The 22,128-nt window shown below is 39.8% G+C and overlaps 1 protein-coding gene across 6 annotated transcripts in view; it reads right to left on the reverse strand.

The window, feature by feature from the left end:
* Positions 1 to 11,544: 11,544 nt before the first annotated feature.
* Positions 11,545 to 22,128, reverse strand: part of PARD3 (par-3 family cell polarity regulator) — a 404,695-nt gene continuing 394,111 nt past the window's right edge. For all 6 annotated transcript variants that reach the window (XM_075212058.1, XM_075212055.1, XM_075212053.1 and 3 more), the window contains one exon: positions 11,545 to 14,824. In XM_075212058.1, the coding sequence (XP_075068159.1) occupies positions 14,434 to 14,824 (391 nt within the window). In that variant the 3' untranslated portion in view covers positions 11,545 to 14,433. The remainder of the gene's footprint in view (positions 14,825 to 22,128) is intronic.

Genomic DNA, 22,128 nt, shown 5'->3' on the forward strand with positions numbered 1-22,128 from the left:
GTTTCTCCATCCTTCAATGATGGTTTAATCAGAGGTAAAATTAATCCAAAGGGAGGGGGTTGAAGTCTTTATATTGATAGTGCCATTTAATAATTTGGAATCACTATGTCTGGCGGAGGCTAGACACTGGTGGAACCAATTAACTCTTCGGAAATACCTAGATGGTAACCTAATCCCTAGGGTACTTAAGATCTTTAAAAACGCATCCTTAAGAGAAGACACAGATTTTACTAGGGAATGGAATAATGTATTGGATATTTGTTCCTTCTCCTTTATGAGATTACTGATTAGATATAGAACCACAAAAATTGATCTAATTCAGGAAGAGATTGAGGACATACAGTCATTGTTAAGAGACTTTGAGGATATTCAGTGCTATAAAGATAAGAGATTCTAAAATTAACAAAAAAGTGGAAGATTTTGAGAAAGATCTAATCAAAATAAAGGACAATAAAATGTCCAGAGATCGGGAAGATTATAAAAATGGTAAAGTACGTACATTCAATAGACGAACAGACATGTCCTTGGGGGATAATATCAGACAGAATAATGGAAGGTCGAGAAGTAGGGAGGGCAGACATGTTTGGAATTCCAGGGTACCTAAATCATCCTATACCCCATATAATTATACCAGATATACCCGTTGAGTAAGTGAGAGAGACAGGTCTTATTCTACCAAACAGCAGAATCTGACTATAGGAGTTAATGGTTATTACCAGAAGAATAATAGGAGAGATAATAAGAGAGGTCAATTAGAAGACTTCACACATGGGAATAGTTATGATCCCTTACAAGGGAAAGAAGATCATGGGGACTTTCAGGATGTTTGCTTAAAAGGAGCGAGACCTAAGACGATGAACCACAAGGATGTTTCATCTGTGGGGTTGGAAAACAAAACCGATTTATCTCTTGATTTTTTAGAGAAAAGTCGACTGCCAATCATAACTTATGCCCAAAAGACTCAATGTCAAAACTCACAGACACCGTAAAGAAATCGAGACTCCGAACAAGAGAGTGTAGAGGAGGGACCATTAAATCGGTCCAAGAATGTAAGACTCCTATAAATAAGGGGGTTTTCAACCTCTCCTCAAGGGAACTCAACACTTTTGAGTTGGGACTCTTAGAGAGAAGCTATCAAACCGAATGGCTTTGATCTCTTTGTTGATCTTAATAAGTATGTGAGGAATCTTAGTCAGAAAAGGTATTTTGCCTATAAAGCTTTGAAATAGACACAGAATATTGGACTACCCATCTTTTTGGACAATATTGATCATATAACCTTACAAGAACAAGAGGCACTTAATTTGGAATCTGAATGTTCTCAGTCCCCATGATCAGTCAACAACTGAAATAGAAATATATAATGTAGAACCCTCAGGCTCTGTGAGGTTATTAAAGAACAAGTCCAATTTTTTTCCGCTTCAATATAAGGGTCCCTTTGTGGAGAATTTTTATAAGCAAACAATGGAAGATTTTAGACCGACTTGTGAGCGAGCCGATAGGGAGTCCTTTAGGGACAATCTAACAAAGAGAGAAAGATCGGCCCTTAAAGATTTGGTTCCGGATAAAATTATTGCTATAAAGCCCACCGATAAGGGGGCTGGTTGTACAAAATATTGGGGACTATAAATGTGAAGCCCTTAGACAACTGAATGATTTGACATATTATAATAAACTAAAAACAGATCCTACCTTAATTTATTAACAAGAATTGAAACATCTCCTCGATTATGCACTTTCAAATGGGATAATTATTAAAGAGATTGTATGCTTTATATTTGTTAAGCATCCAGTAATACCGACCTATTACCAATTACCAAAGATCCATAAAAATATAGAATCACCACCAGAGAGGCCCATCATTCTTGGTTGGGTTCCCTCATAAGCAATTTATCTTTTTATGTGGATACACAGTTACAAAGGTTTGTGTTTTCATTAAAATTTCATCTAAAAGATACAAGTTTTTTACAACTGGATTAGAATGGAAGGATTCCTATCGGATTCTTACATGTGATGTCGAGGCACTGTATTCCCAATATCCCACACAAATGGGGCTTGGAAGTAGTTAAGTATTTTTTACAGAAGGAAACCAGTATGGATCGATATTCGATTGAATTCATTTTATCGTCAATTAAATTTATACTAGAACACAATTATTTTATTTTTGACTCAATTTTATTTACAGATTAAAGGAACGGCTATGGGAACCAGGTTCGCCCTGGTTCCCATAGCTTTTGCACCCTTAGCTTTTGCTATATAAGGCCCATATATAGATTCACCGCTCGGGGCGGGCCTGGTTCTCTATGGTTGATACATTGACTATCTATTTTTTTGTTTGAGACGGAGATGGGGATTCCATTTATGTCTCCCCTAAATAGCAACGATTTCGGCATTAAATTTACCAGTGTCCACCACCAGACACAGATTAACTTTTTAGATGTATCATTATCAGTTGTTATGGACAAAATTGTTTCAAAAACCTATACAAATGAGGTTGATAAATATAATTACTTGCACTTCCAAAGTGGGCATTCAAGGAAATGGAAGACCAATATTCCTAAAAGTCAGTTTCTGAGAGTGCGTAGAAATTGTTCTAATATTGATGATTTTAGCGAATAAGCAAATACATTATATCAATCCTTTGTAGCATAAGGGTATCCGATATCAGTATTAGATAATGCTCTGAAACAATTGAAATTATTGGATCGTAATCTTCTTTTGATTTCATAAAGAACAGTCTGGTGACAAATTAAATGACAAATCAACAGTTTTTGTTACTCAGTATAACAACTACGCACAGAGCATCAGAAAAATCATCAGCTGACCACTAGACTGTATGGATTTTATAGATGTGGGAGAGTACAATGCTTGACATGTAAATCAGTGGATCATGGAGTGAGTGAGTTTTCCTCATTTGTATCCAAAGAAAAATTCACTATCAATTAATGGTTAGATTGTAGGTCGAATTGTGTGGTGTATGTAATCAATTGAGGATGTGGTATGCCGTACGTGGGACGTACAAATGGGACGTACAATAAGACCGTTACATTTGCGCTTTTTTGAACATAGGCGCAATATAGTAAAGAGAGTGAAGACACATACACTCTCTCAACATATTAATGTATGTTAGAATGGGGATTTGAAGGGTATAAAAATCAAAGCTATAGAACAGGTTGAAAATACAAAAAGAGGAGGTGACAGATTTAATCTTTTATCTAAGCGTGAAGCGTATTGGATTTTTACTTTAAAAACGCTGTCACCTCACGGTTTGAATGATACCTTAGAGTTGAACATCATCTAAAGTAATATCTTAAATTCTGATAGAATATGTGTGTTTTACTCAATATGGAGAGTTAGGCAGTTATTTGGTTACAAAAACTTTGACGCTATATTATATAGAAAAATGTGCACATATTTATTCTATTTAGAAATATCTATATGGTTCATTATTAGAAAGCGATCAAAGATCAATATTTTATTAGGTTAGGATGATATCCAATAGACATTTGAGACAATGGTTATAGTTACCTGTTAATTTATTTTCTGCCACACATCTCATGACAAACATCCACCCATGTCACAAGATGTGTAATCAGTGATTGGGTGTTTGTCTGCTTTTGTTTACAAATATATTTTTTATGGATTTATATGAATATATACTATATGATGTTTATTGCTAAAGAGGAGTACATATAGATGTGATACATTGTGGAAATGACTAAATGCCCATATTATAGCCTTAATCAAATTTTATTCATTTACTAGATGTTACTATGGCGTGTATGCACTTTGTCCGTTTATTGATTCTGCCCAGCAACAAAGCAAATCGAGAAGTCTTATTGGCTGGGCCTCAATTCTCATATTTTTCTATTAGATAAGGGCCTGTGAATATTTTGATTGGACACTGAATTTAGGCTGCTATGCAACATATTTGTTTAATGCAGCCTGATTGCCACACGAGACTGAGTCTATTTCCGGAGCGATCAGATGCTTTTGACATGCCGATTGATTGGAACGAAAACTAATATATTGTATGTGATTGAATAAACATCTACAGCACTATCAATATAACGGCTTCAACCCCCTCCCTTTGGATTAATTTTACCTCTGATGAAAAAGTAATTGAAGGATGGAGAAACGCGTCAGTTGACGTCATTTTCGGAACCTCACTTTGTGTCACACACCGGCCCCGTGGACGAGTAGCGGCGTTGTTACCGCTCTCTCATAAACAGTGACAATGGTATCTTGGATCCAGTGTTTTAGTCTTAGTCTTCATCTGGCTCCATTCTGTGCATATGTCAATCATTGTTCTCTCTTTAACCTCCCACGAGCTCCTATTGGTCCTGGTGCTTTTGGAGTGCTATTTAAACCTCCCAGTTCCTGCTCTCTGGATCCTGTTCTTCAAGTTACTTACTCTAGTCAGGATTGCGCTATCCTCTTGCTTGCTGTGCATCATTGCTCCGGGACCTGCTGTGTCTGCTCCCTGATACCTTCGTTGGAACCCTCATTGGACTTCACCGCTTCATGATTGTAACCCCATCTTCATCAGGAATCCGCTACACCTGCTGTGCTGAACTACTATCTAAATGGATCAGCTAAGTCTTCATTAATTGCTGTTTTCACTGAACTGAAGTTGTCTCAGTAACTGAATTGCTATCACCTGTGTTACCACTTAAACAGATGAACCAAGTCTTCATTTTACTTGTTGCTATTGAACTGTGCTGTATCTGCAATTATTCTGCTGTTGTTCTGAGTTACCAACTAACCGGATCAGCTAATGTTTCATCATACTGGTTGCTATTGAACTCTGCTGTATCTGCAATTCATCTGCTGTTGCTCTGAGTTACCAGCTAAACGGATCAGCTAATGTATCATCATAATTGTCTCTATTCAACTGTGCTGTATTAGTAATCCATCTACTAGTCCTTTGAGTTATTATCTTAATAAGTCTACAAACTTCTTTATTATTGTCCTCCATGAACTTTGCCTATTTTTGTTGTATTGCATCTATATCTAGCTCCACCTATATTTCTGCCTCTCTCGCTCTGGGAACCGCGACCTGTGGTAATATATGTGTTAAAGCCCATGCTCTCTTCTAGAGTCATGGTGTAAAGCACCTACCGCTAGACTCCGCGCCCCAGTTCGAGTGTTATCATCCGCAGTTACACAGGACTCCATACTAATTCCCAGATATTCGTGACACTTTGCCTGTGATTGATAACTGCATACTGCTACACGAGAATCAGCAACATACTATTACTTGCAACGAATCACCATTCTTAAAAGCGATGATATGACTGATGTTCCAAACAGATAAGTGCTATATATTGTTTATCATTATGTTTTCCGTGGAGACTACTGGATACATGTTATGAGAAGAATTTTGGAGATTTACTTCTTTTAGAGGAGACGCATGTCTCTGGGACAATTGCACTATAAGGCAAGACTCTGGTGCATGTGCACATTAGGTGGAGTGCTATTAATCTCTCCTAAAGTGGATTATCAATATTAACCTTCAAACAGGTGGTCTTCACAGAACTATTTTATATAATGACACTAATATCTATTTGGACACAGAGAGATTATTGAAACTTTTGGAGGATATCAATACGTATTGTTTTTTTATCAATGCTATATTAGATATATATGCATACACGATTTTTTATTGTTTCCTAGTTTTGCATGCTGATGAACATTATATATTTTTATAACAGAGATCTCTTAGAGTTGTGATATACCCTTTATATGATCGAATAAGCAATGTTAGTTATTTGTGTAGATCAGTGTTTTATCATTTTATTTTATACAGGAATAAATTACTATTTTGTAATTTCTATCATTGCTTCCTCATTGTTATTATTTACATGCCATTTTGTGGCGATTTCAGTAGATTGCCAAAGGAAGCTGCAGATAGATATTGAGTAAACACAATATTGTTTTGGGTGTTGTAGGTAAAATAGCGCCTGGTTGTGTTTTCAGCATGGTAGAGTGTGAAGGGGGGCCAGGTCAGCATGGCAGAGTGTGAAGGGGGGCCAAGTCAGCATGGCAGAGTGTGAAGGGGGGCCAAGTCAGCATGGCAGAGTGTGAAGGGGAGCCAGGTCAGCATGGCAGAGTGTGAAGGGGGGCCAGGTCAGCATGGCAGAGTGTGAAGGGGGGCCAAGTCAGCATGGCAGAGTGTGAAGGGGGGCCAAGTCAGCATGGCAGAGTGTGAAGGGGGGCCAAGTCAGCATGGCAGAGTGTGAAGGGGGGCCAAGTCAGCATGGCAGAGTGTGAAGGGGGGCCAAGTCAGCATGGCAGAGTGTGAAGGGGAGCCAAGTCAGCATGGCAGAGTGTGAAGGGGGAGCCAAGTCAGCATGGCAGAGTGTGAAGGGGGGCCAAGTCAGCATGGCAGAGTGTGAAGGGGGGCCAAGTCAGCATGGCAGAGTGTGAAGGGGGGCCAAGTCAGCATGGCAGAGTGTGAAGGGGGGCCAGGTCAGCATGGCAGAGTGTGAAGGGGGGCCAGGTCAGCATGGCAGAGTGTGAAGGGGGGCCAAGTCAGCATGGCAGAGTGTGAAGGGGGGCCAAGTCAGCATGGCAGAGTGTGAAGGGGGGCCAGGTCAGCATGGCAGAGTGTGAAGGGGGGCCAGGTCAGCATGGCAGAGTGTGAAGGGGGGCCAAAGCAGCATGGCACAGGGTGATGAAAGGGGGCCAGGAGAAGGGGGGAGCAAAAGCAGCATGGTAGGTGCAGTGTGATCATAAGAAGGCACAGCATGGTGATTAAGGGGCACAGTAGTGTGTGTGATGGCACAGTGGGCTTGTGGCAATGTAATGTGTGTGTGGTAGGTGGTGGCTAAGTATTAATTGTGGGTCCTATTGATTTAATGCCGGGCTGGTTAAAATTTTCTTAATGTACCCATTATTTTTTCCAAATAGGGCCGCCAACATTCCAGGATCCAGACAAGCCGCAACTAAAAAAAACAGCACCCACAGGTGGTAAAAGTGACAAGAACAGATAGGACAGTCTGTCAAATGTTCTGAGTCTAGTGCAGGCTTGGCTAACCTGTGGCACTCCAGGTGTTGTGAAACTACAAGTCCCAGCATACCCTTTCAGCAATAAGCTGCTATATATTGGCAAAGCATGCTAGGGCTTGTAGTTTCACAACACCTGGATTGCCACAGGTTAGCCAAGCTGGTGTAGTGGGACAATCCCGATTTTTGGTGACTGTTCTGCCCAATCTAAGGGGCAGGTCAAAACTGTGTACTCTTTATACACACACTGCATTCTTTATATACTACACTATGGTGCTAGCTGTCCTTCGTGGGCTGACCACTCCCCCTCTAGTGTCTGGTCTCGCCTCTATGATGGCTGGCCACACCCCCTCTGGTGGGCCCTTGGCGCTGCAGTCCCTCAGTGGGCCCTTCAGTGCCCCAGTCCGACACTGTTTGTGTTTGTCATATATAGTCATTCAGCAAAAATATAAAACTAATAAAGTATGCCCCGTAAAGCGTTACCTATAACCAAGTGCAAGCCACATCTTATTTACTGTTGCTGTAGATGATGCCCCAAACCTGAGTTGCATTTAACTCTATCCTGAGTTTCCAATGTCATCTTCCAGCAATACTCCAGCAGTTACCATTCAATAACCTTAGACATAATATACAGCCAAGAAAATACATGCTAATTACTGTAAAGGCTATGTATTGAGCTTGCTGATAACACATTCTCTGGCAGGGGATTCCTCTTCTTGACTATTATTTTGTTTGAAGGCCTTACACAATGCAATCCTATCGTTCCACCGATCCTCTAACAACCACATCTGTGGCCAGAGCTGGATTAAGGATCTGGGGGGCCCCGGGGCACTTTAGACAGGGGGGCCCCTAAAGTGTACTATGGCTATAATTTTAGACAAATACACAGACAATACTGTGTGCACTACTGTTAGGTACAGACAGCTCCTCCTTCATGAGTAGAGCAGTGTGAAGTGGGACATACCTCCCAACTGTCCCTGTAGTCGGGACAAATTCCTAACTGAGTGGGTCAGTCCCCAAACTCAGGACTGCCCCACCAGAATCAGGACAGTTGGCAGAATCTCCTGCTCTCTCCTTCCATGTTCTTCCTACTTTCAATACTTGTTGCTGCCGCTTGGGTCCTAAGCTCAGTTGTGCATGTGTGGATCCTGGAATGTTGGTTCCCTGTTTGGAAATAGAATAGGTACATGACATATAGAAATGTCAGCAATAAGTGAATACCGTAGGCCTCCCTGCCTCTATGCAGTCCGACATTAAATCAAAACAATTCATGTTTTATTATTAGTGCCCCTTTCCTGTAACCAGCAGACTGTAAAATAATTTTATTCATCTTTAATAAAAAGACCCACTTCCCCAAACAACCCCAACATTAAATTAATAGTAATTACATTTAATAAACCAATTTCCTACCATACATTAAATAACTTGCATTCACTTTTAAGAAATAGCAATCCTTTTTCCAAAACGTATTAATAGCGCCCAAACCATCCCAACATTAAATTAATTATCCCATCCTACATTGACAAGTCTGCACCAACCCCACTATTAAATTAAATTGCCCCACCATCACCCCACAAACATAATAACACCCATTAATTAGGCACTACCTATCTCACACATTACATTACCACAAGCCCCACAAGACCATGTGATTATACCGCAACCAACAAAGGTGACCATGTGATTATACCACAACCAACAAAGGTGACCATGTGTACCAGTCCTTAGTTTTATACAGAGAGAAATTTGGTATAATCAGGCCATAACAATAAACTAATATACCGCATTATATAAAGCATACTTTCATTAATCCCAATTTACTGTCAACATAGGCAGGGCCTTATGGAAAGTGGGTGTGACTATGTAGATCAGGGTGTGATTTAGGCAGATCAGATGGGGGCTTACTGTTGAGATTCATCTATGTATAAAGTCACTTAGTAAGATACAAGAAACAAAAGTTAAATATTAAATAAAAGTTGCAGGAGAGAACATACAAAGCAATAAATTAAAGAACCTGAAATCCCTTTTTTTCATTGACAGCATTAGAAATAGTAGACAAAATATTACCATAGAACCCTATATTATCTGCTTGAAATTGCAAAGGAATATAGTTAATTTTGTGCAAACATATAAAAAGGTTATCTGATGTGGTTTTACATGTAGTACTCTCTTCACATCAAAACTTTTTGTTTGGGAGATAAACTCTTTAATGGGAACATTAATGCAAATAATACTCTATTCACACACTGATTAAACACTTTGGAAAGTCATCATTGTGGTAAAAAAAAAAGTATTAAAGGGTTAAAAATTAAAAAACACAAATGTAAAAAATTAAATCCACCCGACTGATAACAACCTCCCCTCCAAGGCTATTAATTTGTGTTTTTGTTCTCTGCACTTTTCTCTTCTGCTCTCTAGATGTATTCAAATTGCCACCAGATACCTGTGAAATTCCATTTCATCTATTCTTCACCAGCTGCTCTTTCACTGCCTTGAAGTTTGAACCTTTCATCAATGACTGTTCTACTCGTACACATCGAGCCATTCATTTAGCATTTAGGAAAGACAATGCATTGTTCTAATCCTTTTTTTCCTGCAGAATATTAGATGGTGGGTTTAGGGCAAGCTCGTTGCTATGTGAGTGAAAGTTTATTCGGTTCAGCCTCAAGTGTACTGAAATATAACGAAGAAAGTGCTCAACAACAGAGTTGGACGATTCAGCTTGTTCGATCCTGAAAGTTGTCCAATTTTCAGAGATTTGCCGTTAGTACATTAAGTAGCAAATCATGTCCAATTCCTTACAAATTCAGAAACTATATAACCATACCTCCCATGCTTGTCCTGTGGGTAGGAATGGTGGGGTAACTTATACTTGTCAGCTCTCTCTGAATGTCAGGGAGACTCCCCGAAATAGGGGTGATCTCCCTCACTCCCTGAAGAGTCTGGCATTCTCCCTGATGCTGAGCCAGTACAAGACGTGGTTGGCTTCGCCATCTGTGGCATGATGACACAGTTCAGAAATTGTGTCCTATGTCCATGTATTGATGCATATGGAGGTGGCCATTTTCATGGAGACCAATATTTAACCAAAGACTGACAGGTAAGACAACATGACTTCAGTAATGGAGGCAGAAATGTAAAAGACACTTCAGTCTATAGAGATTCATTAGCTGCTTTTCTTTAACGCATAGTTGCCTACTTTCCCGGAGACTCCTGCATATCTAGGAGACCTCCTGGGCTCCCGGGAGAGCAGGGCAACATCCCATTTCTCACCCCCGCAATAGAGAAGTGGCAGGGGCTGGGTTAAGTTACGCAAATATCACCCCCCTGCTGTAATTGGCCAAAATTGTGACAATTGTTTAGGGGGCGGGGCCAAAATGATGTGATTCGTCAAGCCCTGCCCCCACACGCCCACCTCCCCCAGGATCTCCCTGAAGCCAACGAGGAAAAGTTGGCAAGTATGGGGTATCTAGTGGGCAGCCTTGTGCTTTACAGCAATATGCAGCCCTATAGGGGCATGGCCTCGCCCTCTGTCCCGCTCCTGGGGATAGACAAGTTGGGAGGTAACGCCCACTATAGAACCAGGCCAATCACAGTGCATGAAACAAGGAAACCAATCAGCAAAGATCAACAAATGCATTGTCTAAAGCTGACAGCTGTACTTGTAACAAACACTATTACATATTCAGGTGTACAAATACACCTAAATATAAAGGTAAATCATTGTTAGATCAGTGTATTTGTCATGTCGTTATATACAGAAAATCTGTTTCCACATGCGAAAGTTAGACAAACTTTTCCATCATTCCTACAGCAAAAAAAGTCCCAGAAAAAAAATGTGTTGGTGTGTTCTCATCAACCTCAGTGGGAAAGAATATAATAAGGAAATTCAGCAAACTGTTTATGGGTTTCTCCAACCGTGGACAGCCCTTCTCAACAAATAGCATCACCATACATAGCAGGTAAATGGTGGTCGCGTCTTATCGATGCCTGAAACATCAGGTAATGTCATCAAGCTGAGCGAATCTTGAGAGATGTAAAGATTCTGTAGTGAGGGAATCTGCAGAAATACGGATAACTGCAGTTCAGGTGTAATGAGCTGTGTCTGCAGCTGTAGATGTCCAATGCCCGATCCAATGACAAATGCAGTATTTACATTCTGTGTGATAACCAATGTATACACAAGGCTGACAGGTGAGCAAAACGGTACAACCATTGTTTAATACAAATCATCTGATGTTTTCAGACACTGATGATGCTTCACCGATGATCACAGTCCAACTTAGTGAAACTAGCAGAATGTACATAATACTACTACTATTATAAAGTATGGTACAAATACTAAAATGTTATAGGTACAGCCTAACACATGACCTCGGGGAGAAATGTTATTCTATGACTTATAGAAAAATATAAAGCGGAAAAGAGAGCGGTGACTGGAGAACAATAGCAACAATGGGTGAACAACATGAAAATCTGTAAGAGAATAAAAAAACAAACCCTGACAATAAACAGAGGTGTAGTGAGAAGACGACATCCAGAAGAGAAATGATTTTTATTCTAATGATTTATATACAAGTATAAGGCGTTTTTTGCTCTTTTTTCATCATATCAGTAAAAAAAAACTGCTTTTGTCATCCCATATCACTGTGCTTACATTAGTAATCATTTAAACACTGTAGTACATTAATAACAAAACATATCTTTAAAAGACACAGATACATGTGCATGACAATTTCACACATTTTCTTGAAAAAACAAACATTTCTGAAAATTAAAGTGAGTCAGTAACCAAAACATGAATAGGTCTGTATTCTTCTTTTACATTACAATGCATTTTTTTTTTTTTTTAAATTCATTTTGAACTCCCCTCCCTCCACCCCCATTTTTACAACATGATATGTTCAGCTTAGTTTCCACAGTCGGCAGAGAATTAATAGGCACTTTATTAAGTGGTGGCGACCATTACACTCAAAAGCTTATGTAACAGATGGACAAAAAGAGTTTCTATGCTATAAGCAGCAAAACGCGTTAGTTCTTGGATATAAAAGTGAGGCTGATGCAATGAAAATGAGGAAATAGATGAATAAAAACATGTCTTTCTAATGAATTAGCGTTATTATTTGCTGATCATGTATACCCGTCTTTATTCACATTCATTTCTATCCACTTTACAGGAATTAAAAAGAAATTCTGTCAGCTCATAATATTGGCTTAGAGTATGATTTCCTGTACAAGATCACAGTGTGTTTGGAAGGATGGATGCATAAATCATTTTGTAGCAATAACATGATCTGAAGCAGGGTAAAGTTTTTGCACAATAATGGCTCCAATTAGAAGTCTTCGACTTATGCATGATAGAGCTACAGTACCACACACAAATTATGCTCTTAATTATTAGGAAGGTATGAAGCAACGTACAATCAGTAATGGAAACATAGGATGATCTAGCTATGACAAGATGGAGGAACAGATGCTATAACTGGAATAAAAGAAACAAATGCGGGTAACTGCAAAAAGGTATTATTGAGTGATAAGGAGAAATCACTATGAGCGCGCAGAGGGCCCTCGAGAGATTACCACGGGGAGGGGTGCAAAGAATAACCATATGGAGGGGGCCAAGAGATAACTACGGGGAGGGGGCCACAGGATTGCAACAATAGCCAATTGTCAGTAAACTATGTGAAGCATTTACTGTTACTATGATAAATGAGGAATGACCACCAAAAAGTACTTAAATGCAAAGTAATAATTACAGAAAGTTATCATATTAGAAATGTGATTATAGGTGACGATTGTTATGGGACATATATATTCTTATTTTTCTACAAGAGACCAGAAATGAGTTACCAGCCCTTTGGTAGCGGGAGGATTGACCAACCGAGGGACTGCGCCACAGGGACATCGGACAACACAGGAATAACCATAAATGGCAGCTTTTATGTAGTACTTCCCTAATGCAGAATGGTTCATGCTTGGTGCTCCTGTAAGATAGGAGACTCCTGTTATCACACAACAATGAACTGATGCTTCCAGCTCAACTGCATGTATCTGGCAAGATTCATAACACTGTGTAACAGTTTCTCCATGTTTCTTTCATTGTCACATTGTCAAACACATACTGTGTGTCACATGGAAGCACGAGGCAGAAAAATCTATAAATGATTGTGCAAAGTCACACAATTACACATTTTACAATGATGCAAAGGCTTTCCCCCCTTGTCCAAACCTTTCCCTCAATATATCTGAACAATTAGGAGCTCCTGGCTATACACAGTAGAGGCAGCCATTTTATGGACTGAAAAAATAATAACGAGAATGCAGATGATCGATTCACTAATAACTAGGCCTTTAATGTCTCACTGATTACTGGTTCATAATAAATTGATAGGGTGCATATTAGTTCATGTCACAAAATGGCTGCTTCTACTACATGTAGGTGACAGGTGCACAAAATGGCTGCCTCTACTACATGTAGGTGACAGATGCACAAAATGGCTACCTCTACTACATGTAGTAGACAGGTGCGCAAAATGGCTGCCTCTACTACATGTAGGTGACAGATGCACAAAATGGCTGCCTCTTCTACATGTAGGCGACAGATGCACAAAATGGCTGCCTCTTCTACATGTAGGTGACAGGTGCACAGAGAGACAAGTCCTTGAAACATTGTTAGAAAATTGAATATGATGAAATACAACCTCGAAAACAAAATTCTTAAAGGGCTTGCACTCTTACCTATCATCTAACAGAACACTTCTTGTTTGTGGTCAGAATGACAATTATTTGTACACATTTCTCTGAGATGAAAGGCAGCCATGATAAGCCAGTGACAATAACACCTAAATCTTTCTTTCAGTTACATAAAAATAAATCACAACATAAACATAGTTAGGTTTATAAATGCTTAAAAACAAGAAAAAAAAAACATCACCGTAAGTATTGTAAATGATTACATGACCAATTAGCGGCTGCTTGATAACAAGGAAATAATACTTTAGTCAACCTTCCAACATAGTATAAAAAAAAAATTAAAGAAACTGCTGAGTACAGACCTCAATTCATTCCTTTTCCCACAATATATTATGTTAATAAAAAATGCATAGCATAACAAAAAGGACTCTGAGCAAAGCATTGCAGTCTCTTGACATTTCATGAAACTCTGCTGAACTCTGATTTTCGGGGGAAGCTTTAATGTAACCTGTGATTGTCTTATTGTAAAACATCCTTCCATGTAGTTAACACTTCAGACCAAGAGAACGAAGGCAGAATAGAGTTCCACTGTTCTTGTGCCCTTATTTGCAAAAGGCACTAAAACAAAACAAGATATGCACCATAGTACCGTCAGTTTAAAAAATACAAAATCTTTCATGAAAATATTTGTTATTGCCTTTGTTTTTTTTGTTTTTTACTTTTAAGTGTTCCTCAGGAGTAAAACGGTCTCCCCTGTTCTTGTGGTAATCTGTTGAGCCGTGCTACCTGAGATGGAGATGGTGGAACATCTTGGCGGAAAGGACCTTTCGGTTGGGCATAATTGGGATCAAAAACCTTCTTGGATGAGTCATAATTATTTGATACTTCTGAGGACACATTTTTTTTAAGCTGCTGTTCTTTCCGTCTCTGCTCCTGTCTGAGAAGTTCTTGAGTCTCCATCATAACTCTGGCATTGAACCCGTGTCCGCCCATGTAACCATTTCTGGATCCTTGATAGCTGGAATATCTAGGGTTCTCCTTGGCGGTCTGGAAGCCTTCTCCGGGGGCATAGGCTTGGTCCCACGAGTCTTGAGAGATGGAACTAGGATTTTTTCTACTTTGCCTAGACAGACATAAAACAAGACCGTCAGTCTGGTTACACCATTAGCACTGCACCCATGTCATACCACAAGCCTAAAAAAGAGTTTTCACATAAGGAAAACAAAGCACAATACTTTATCTACACTTAAACATTTGGCAGAGATGCTGGATTAGGAGTAGACCAGCTTGTTAGTAAAGTATCACCATATAAACATAAACTTCTAGAGAAGACTTTGGTCTAAACTTTTTCTCTACATATAAAATTTAAAATGTAGCTACATAATACAGAAGTGGTCCAGGGTCTAATGCAGCCCTCACAAAGAGATTGGTTTTACTTCTTTGATCCTCTTCCTAGTGAGTAGGACGTTAGAAAGTGAGTGCACACTCACACAGTGATTGTGATTGGATAGTGATGTCTTCTTGCCAGCTTGAGAAGCCATATCCTATTTAAAGTGTAAGAACACTTCATGTTGCTGTGCAGATGTCCTAATATAATCTGATGCTTTTCAAATTTCTTGGAATTCTAATAGCAGTGGATCTGAGATGAATAAGCTATATAATCAAACGTATTTTATACATATATACACTATATATATATATATATATATATATATATATATATATATATATATATATATATATATATATATAAACACACACACACATATCTATATAACCATAATACCACATACCATGTTGCAAATGCAGGATTACAAATTTGCAAGCAGAACAACAAAAACTAAATTTCTTTTATGTAGAAGGAGCATTGACTAAAGACGTCCAGCACCCTGGGTTCTGAGATGACATATCAAAGAGGTATTACTGACAACTACCTCACTGTTTCCAGCTTGCTCCGTGTCTTTCACCATCTTTGATGGATTACTTTACTTTGACCCACTTCTAGCAGCCAATAATAGTCTCTTGCTACTGGCATTTCCCCGGGGAGTGGTATTTCTGACAATTGTGTCTGGGCTGGTTCTATTCGCTGTGCCAAGCTACATTAAGTTTCAGTACTGTAGGAAGCCGAGCTGTGTGAGAACTCCTGTAGATACGAGGCCATTGAAGTTATCGCCTCAAGGTATAGAAAGCACAGCGTGTGCCAAAAACCTTTTTCATTCTATGAAGGTCAGTGTTTGAAACAACCGCTACTGAGGAATTGCCGGCAGTTAAATAAAAGCATTGGGCTGATGGTAGACAGTCATATGGTTAGACCATCTAAACACATTATAATCCACGATGTCAAGGAAAGACTTCTGATGCTACAAAATCAGAAGGTTGTGAGGGATTAGGTCTGAACCTTTGTTAAAAACTATAAAACACTTTTTAGAAGTATAATAAAATATGGTAGGCCATTCCTGGAATAAAGGCCTCTAGTGGTACTAATCATCTCCGCTTCAGTATGTTAATAAATATAGGCTTATTATTTGACCTTGGCTTGACAATGTGGCTCTAGTAACTGAATGGTAAGTGCTCTCTGCAAGTTCTATCTGAGTATTCAGGAGGTCAATCACTCAGACCATCAGGGCGCCCCCCTCTGTACAAGGGGAGAGGCAGGATATGGGTTCCCAGAAATCTGCCAGCCCCATGAACATTCTGGGAAAGTAGGCACAATGTTTTACACTCACTCACTATTGTACAGCATTACAGTTGACACAGTATAGAAATTTCAGAGCTACGGGTAATGGGTGAGGATGGAGAATGGACATAATTACTTTATGTAGATGCAGATCTGTGGTCCAACTAAGGCTGGGTACATACTACAGAGTTTTCAATCAATTCTCGGGCCAATCACACGGCAAAAGACCGTGTAGCCCGATAGTGTGTACACTTCAACAATAAATGATCATTCCAAAGCTCATCGTATCATTTCATTTGACTTTTAGACCATACTGTCGGCACTCACGTCGGACAGTGTCCATAGATCTCTATGGAGTGTGCAGTCACCATCTTTTCAGACAATAGTTAGAACAGATGAAAAGCACAGATCTGAAGGTAACTCGTGAAATGTGTTTAGTGTGTATGCATGAATCGCATGCTGATCGCAAATTTTTTTCCCTCCCCTAGTCTTTGGTAAAATCGTTAATGATATTGTATCGGGATAAATTGTCTGTGGTATGTACCCAGTCTAAGCTCTCACTCACTTAACATGACTGTGTACATGTTCAGATCAACTACAGGCACTTGTTATTATCAACAGTGGACTACTGTACACTTGTCACGGTACAGTTACTAGCTTGAAATCAAATACTGGTCAAAAAAACAGCAAAATGTAATTCTTTCACCAATAGTAGTACTAAAATTGTTGAAAATCAGTTGTACTCCACAAAATATTAATAAATATAGATTATGGAGGTTATTTGCGAACACAGAGCAAAATTCAAACGTGCAGAAATCCACAGAAAGCAAACAGCATGTAGCTTTGATCTGTCTGATGCGAGTGAAGCTGGGTACACACTACAGAAATTTCAACCAACTTTTTAAACCGAGCGATTTTACATGCGACCGATGTTCCGATCGCTCGGTCCATGGACTGCATACACACTAGCCTTGTTTAGGACGATGAAGGGAAGAGCGGATGTCCCTTTAGCGATTTTTTACAGCCATGTTGTCGTGAGCAATGATTGTAATTTCGTACTCACTGTTGTGGATCGGTCGGAAACTTATACACACTATACAATGGAAACGAGATTGGAACGAAAATATTTAACGGTTCAACCAACCAAATGAGACGATAATCGTCCACTTGGGCAGACTTTCGACCATCGTGTCACAACACACACTGACCTGACTTTTGAACGAGCGGTCGTTTGTCGGCTGATTGAGCCGATTATTGGACAAAAACCGTGTAGTGTGCACCTAGCTTTAGACAATGAAAGCAAATGTCTGATAAACTGCTTTTGTACTTTGTTTCTAAATAAGGCTGGGTACACACTACAGAATTTTCCAACCAATGTGTTATCTACGATTTTACTAACGACTGAAAAAAAAGTCCCGCTCAGCATGCCAATTCATGTGTACACACTATACATGTTGTACAAAATTTACCCTCAGATGTGTGCTCTTCATTTGCGATAACAGTTGGCTGAAAAGATGGTGACTCTGTAAACTCTATGGAGATCCTGACTGTGAGTGCATACACACTGCAGGATTGGAAGGATGTCATTCGATAGCCGAACAAGATTTATAGTTCTGCTGAACAATCAAAACAAACGATGGTCGGTGCCTTGGAATGAGTATCATTCATCGTCTAAGTAGTTTATCGGGTGATTGGCCCTACAATTGGCTGAAAACACTGTAGTGTGTACCCAGCATAACCTCATAGGCTAGGCTACTAGAAGGTAAACAATGAAATATAACAATATTGCATACAACGTCAGAGGAAGGGGCTATTATGGCATCAGCAAGTGATGTGAAACGGCAGCAGTCAGTAAAGACTTAGAGGAGAAAATCTAAATTTGGGGCTCTCCATAAATCCTTGAGAAGATGCTGATATAACAATTCATAAAAAAGGAACCACTAGAACGAGGGCATAAAGTGACAAGACAGATGAGCGACAAATAAATAAGGACATTGGGACATCACATTTATGTGGAATAAATGTCCAAATTGCAAGGAATGTAATTACTTTACATAATACACACAAGATCTATATGAACAAAAACATGTGGTCTTTCCATCAGCGGGACTTTACACAGAAAAATACCAACACTTTGCTATTAAAGAAACAATAGTTTAATGACCAGCTCTGTAAGTTTTCTTTACAGTAAAAGCAGGAAATCTGAAGATGCACTAAGAGGAGGTAATGTAGCACAATGCATTAAAAGCAATTTTATATATAACAAGCAGGGTCACCTGGCCCTGCGTGATATTTGGTAAATAGACCAAAAATGCTATTTTAAAAATAAGATTTGCTGCTTTGCTGTTATGTGGTGTTTTGTCGAGGTTTCCATGCAGCAGTCAAACAATTGTTTACAACCCAAAAATGATGTCTTCCATATTTGTCGCTATGTGGTCTAATAGGTTACCTTTTTTATACTAAATAACTATGTAAGATTTGGCAAGCTTTCTTTTCTGGAACATAGTAGCTATTACACACTTGCCTGATGTGAGTGAATTATCTGTACAGCGCTGCGGAATCAGTGGCGCTATATAAATAAATGGTGATGATGACTTGCCTCCTCTCCTGGAATTTCCAGGAGGTTCACAAATTTCGGAGAGTCCTCCCGGTTGACTAGGCATCCTCTAGGAACGGTGTGGGGGTGAGGATTAAGGACACAAATTTACATCATTAAACCCCACCTCCTGCTAGGCAATGGCGCTAATTTGCCCATTTCCTAGCAGGGGGTGAGGTCATGGCCCTAATAGACGTCACATGACCTCCCGTCCGGCGGGAAGGTTTCAAAAGTTGCCAAGTATGAGCTATTACTATCTATGTGACTAGATGAAGTATATCAGACAACTCAATGGGCTTTATGCAATGGACAAACAGCCCCGTTTATATATGTGCCATTGTAATCTTTCCATTTAATTCTGCTTACACAGCAACCGCATATAGATTGAAATCTAGACTATTACATGTGTTTTTATACCCAGCAAATCTTAATAACCAGGAGATTACAACCAAGGCAAAGTGGTTAAAGTGACTTTAATAGCAAAGTCCTAGTTGCCATTGATATCCTTTAATTTAATTTGGGATCACAGCGCATTACTGAATTTTCATTAAAGCCAGAGCCCTTCGATCATCATATTGCAAATTGGAATCGGATCAGCCGGTCATCTAATCCAAGTATAATGTCAATATATTTTCATTACTGTATGTGGGATAAGAAAATGGCTAATGCAGCCAGCGTTTAATGAGTGGCGTAATCTACTGCAACTCTGCTTTGAAAAGAACATTTCATATTTAGGGGCTTCTGCTCACAGCTGCGATAAACGTTTCATATACAACTTCTACACTTAGCAGACATAAATCGCAAACAGAAAGAAAAGGAGAAAAAGAAAATGACAACCAGCAAGTTGCCAGCACAGGATCATTAATCACAACACTTTAATTAATGAAATTATTTTAAAATAAGTGTTCTGTGGGTAATGCCAGGATTACCGGAAAAGCAAGACGGAAACCCACAAATATGACCTAATATGTAATAAAGAACAAATGTGCAATGCTGCTCGCCTAAACTAGATTGTGTCTGGCAGTTTAAGGAAAACATAATTACCTACTTACTGCTACAGATGGGGTATACTCTAATGGGTGTAGCTGTGGAGAGTGCCATAAGGCACTGCAGAATTACACTAATGCAAATAAAAAGATGTGATCATTTCTCAGACTGGTGCTAAATAGCGGCCAGACGAAAACTGTTACAACAAAGCTGGCGCCATATGCACATTTACTATTGTTTTAGTAAGCAGGGATATATATATTATGCACCATTGCCCTGCTTAAACATACTGCTCTTGTCTGAAATCAGGAAACATGTATGTTTAATGATACAGTTAATAAATATAACATTGAAAAGTGAAAACAAAAAACATCTGTAAGAGGCTCCGTCATTACTCTCTGAAATGTAGTGGTATGTCATGTGACACCTTTAGGAGATCTGACATTGGTGTGATACTTCTAGAACACAGTCAGTGGGAGCTGGTGAATGCAGGGATCTGATTGGATGCAGTGATGTCCCAGCAACACTTGCTGCTAACAAAGGGAATAACTAGTAATCCCAAGTGTTTGATTATCAGCAGTTTGTTATATATCGTAAAACGCCTTATTCTTTAGAAAAAGGACATGTATTTAGTTTTCATTAAATATAAATAAACTACTTGTTTCATTACTCACTAAAACATATTTTTAGAAAGCACATCACCTTTAATCTAGTTTACCTCTTCAAATATTTTTTTTGTTCCCCATGGCATTGCTACCCAATGCAAATCACAAAACCAAATTAAGTAGTAAAGTAGAATAATGTATTCCAGCTAATTCTGCAGTAATACGCTTAAATGTGTGAAGAGTGCCTTCCTTGCATACGTTGTGTTCTTTCTGCTGGCATTACACCGCCAGGAACAGCTGTTACCGTATCTCTTTCAGGAAACTGCCACCTACAGCAATGGAAGCATTTACAGAGCAGATTATGGGTCAGCACAATGCAGAGATTTAGGCTTTTTTTCCCCCCTCTTTCTGTCTTCTTTTTTGAGTGTCTGCTAGCAAAAGTTTATCGTAATTGTACAACTTTTATGATCAAAGTCTTGCTGGCAGTGACAGATCGCAATGAAACACCGGTTTTAAACAGATACAAAGCACATTTAAAAAATGTCTCTGGATTCTAATTGAAGACCGTTATTGAAAACGAATTCATACTTTCTATACAGAGACGTATTCCACTCTGCCATCTCCTCCTGGATGTCCTCTAGATTCCTCAAACTCAACCTCGCCAAAACCGAACTCATTGTCTTTCCTCCCCCTCATATTTCCTCCCCCTCTGACCTCTCTATCACTGTCGACAACACCTCTATCTCCCCTGTCCCCCAACTTCGCTGCCTCTGTGTCACCCTTGACTCCTCTCTCTCCTTTGCCCCTCACATTCTCTTTCTTGCTAAATCCTGCCGCTTCTAGCTTCGTAACATCGCACGCATCCGGCCCTTACTCTCCCAAGATGCCACCAAATGTCTTATTCACTCTCTGATCATCTCCCGCTTGGAATACTGCAACCTTCTCCTCACTGGCCTCCCCCACTCTCATCTCGCTCACCTTCGTTCTGTTCTTAACGCACCTGCTAGGCTTATCTTCCTTTCTCGCCGCTCCTCTTCTGTCTCCCCCCTCTACCAAGACCTTCACTGGCTCCCCTTCCCCTACAGAATCCTGTTCAAGCTCCTCACTCTCACATACAAGGCCTTTGCCAACTCCACTTCTCCCTACATCTCCAACCTCATCTCTATTCACTCTCCATCCCGCCCTCTCCGATCTGCCAATGACCGTCGCCTCTCCTCCCCTCTGATTACATCCTCCCACACGCAAATCCAAGACTTCTCCCGCGCTGCCCCCCTCCACTGAAACAAGCTCCCTCCCTCCATCAGAACATCCCCTAATCTGTCCAGTTTCAAACGGGCTATAAAAACCCACCTCTTTCTCAAAGCCTTCCAGTCTCCCACTTAACTTCCTACCTTTTTCTGCCTCTCCCCCCTCTCCTGAATCTGCCTCCGTTCCCCCTTCTCTCCCTCTCATCCCTGTGTCTCTCCGTCTGTCTACCCCTCCCCTTAGATTGTACGCTGCCTTGAGCAGGGCCATCTCTCCTCCTGTTTCCTTCACTTCTAACTCTGCTCTCCAGCTATCTT

Source organism: Mixophyes fleayi, chromosome 5, assembly GCF_038048845.1.
Source record: "Mixophyes fleayi isolate aMixFle1 chromosome 5, aMixFle1.hap1, whole genome shotgun sequence".
In the NCBI taxonomy this organism is placed as follows: domain Eukaryota; kingdom Metazoa; phylum Chordata; class Amphibia; order Anura; family Limnodynastidae; genus Mixophyes; species Mixophyes fleayi.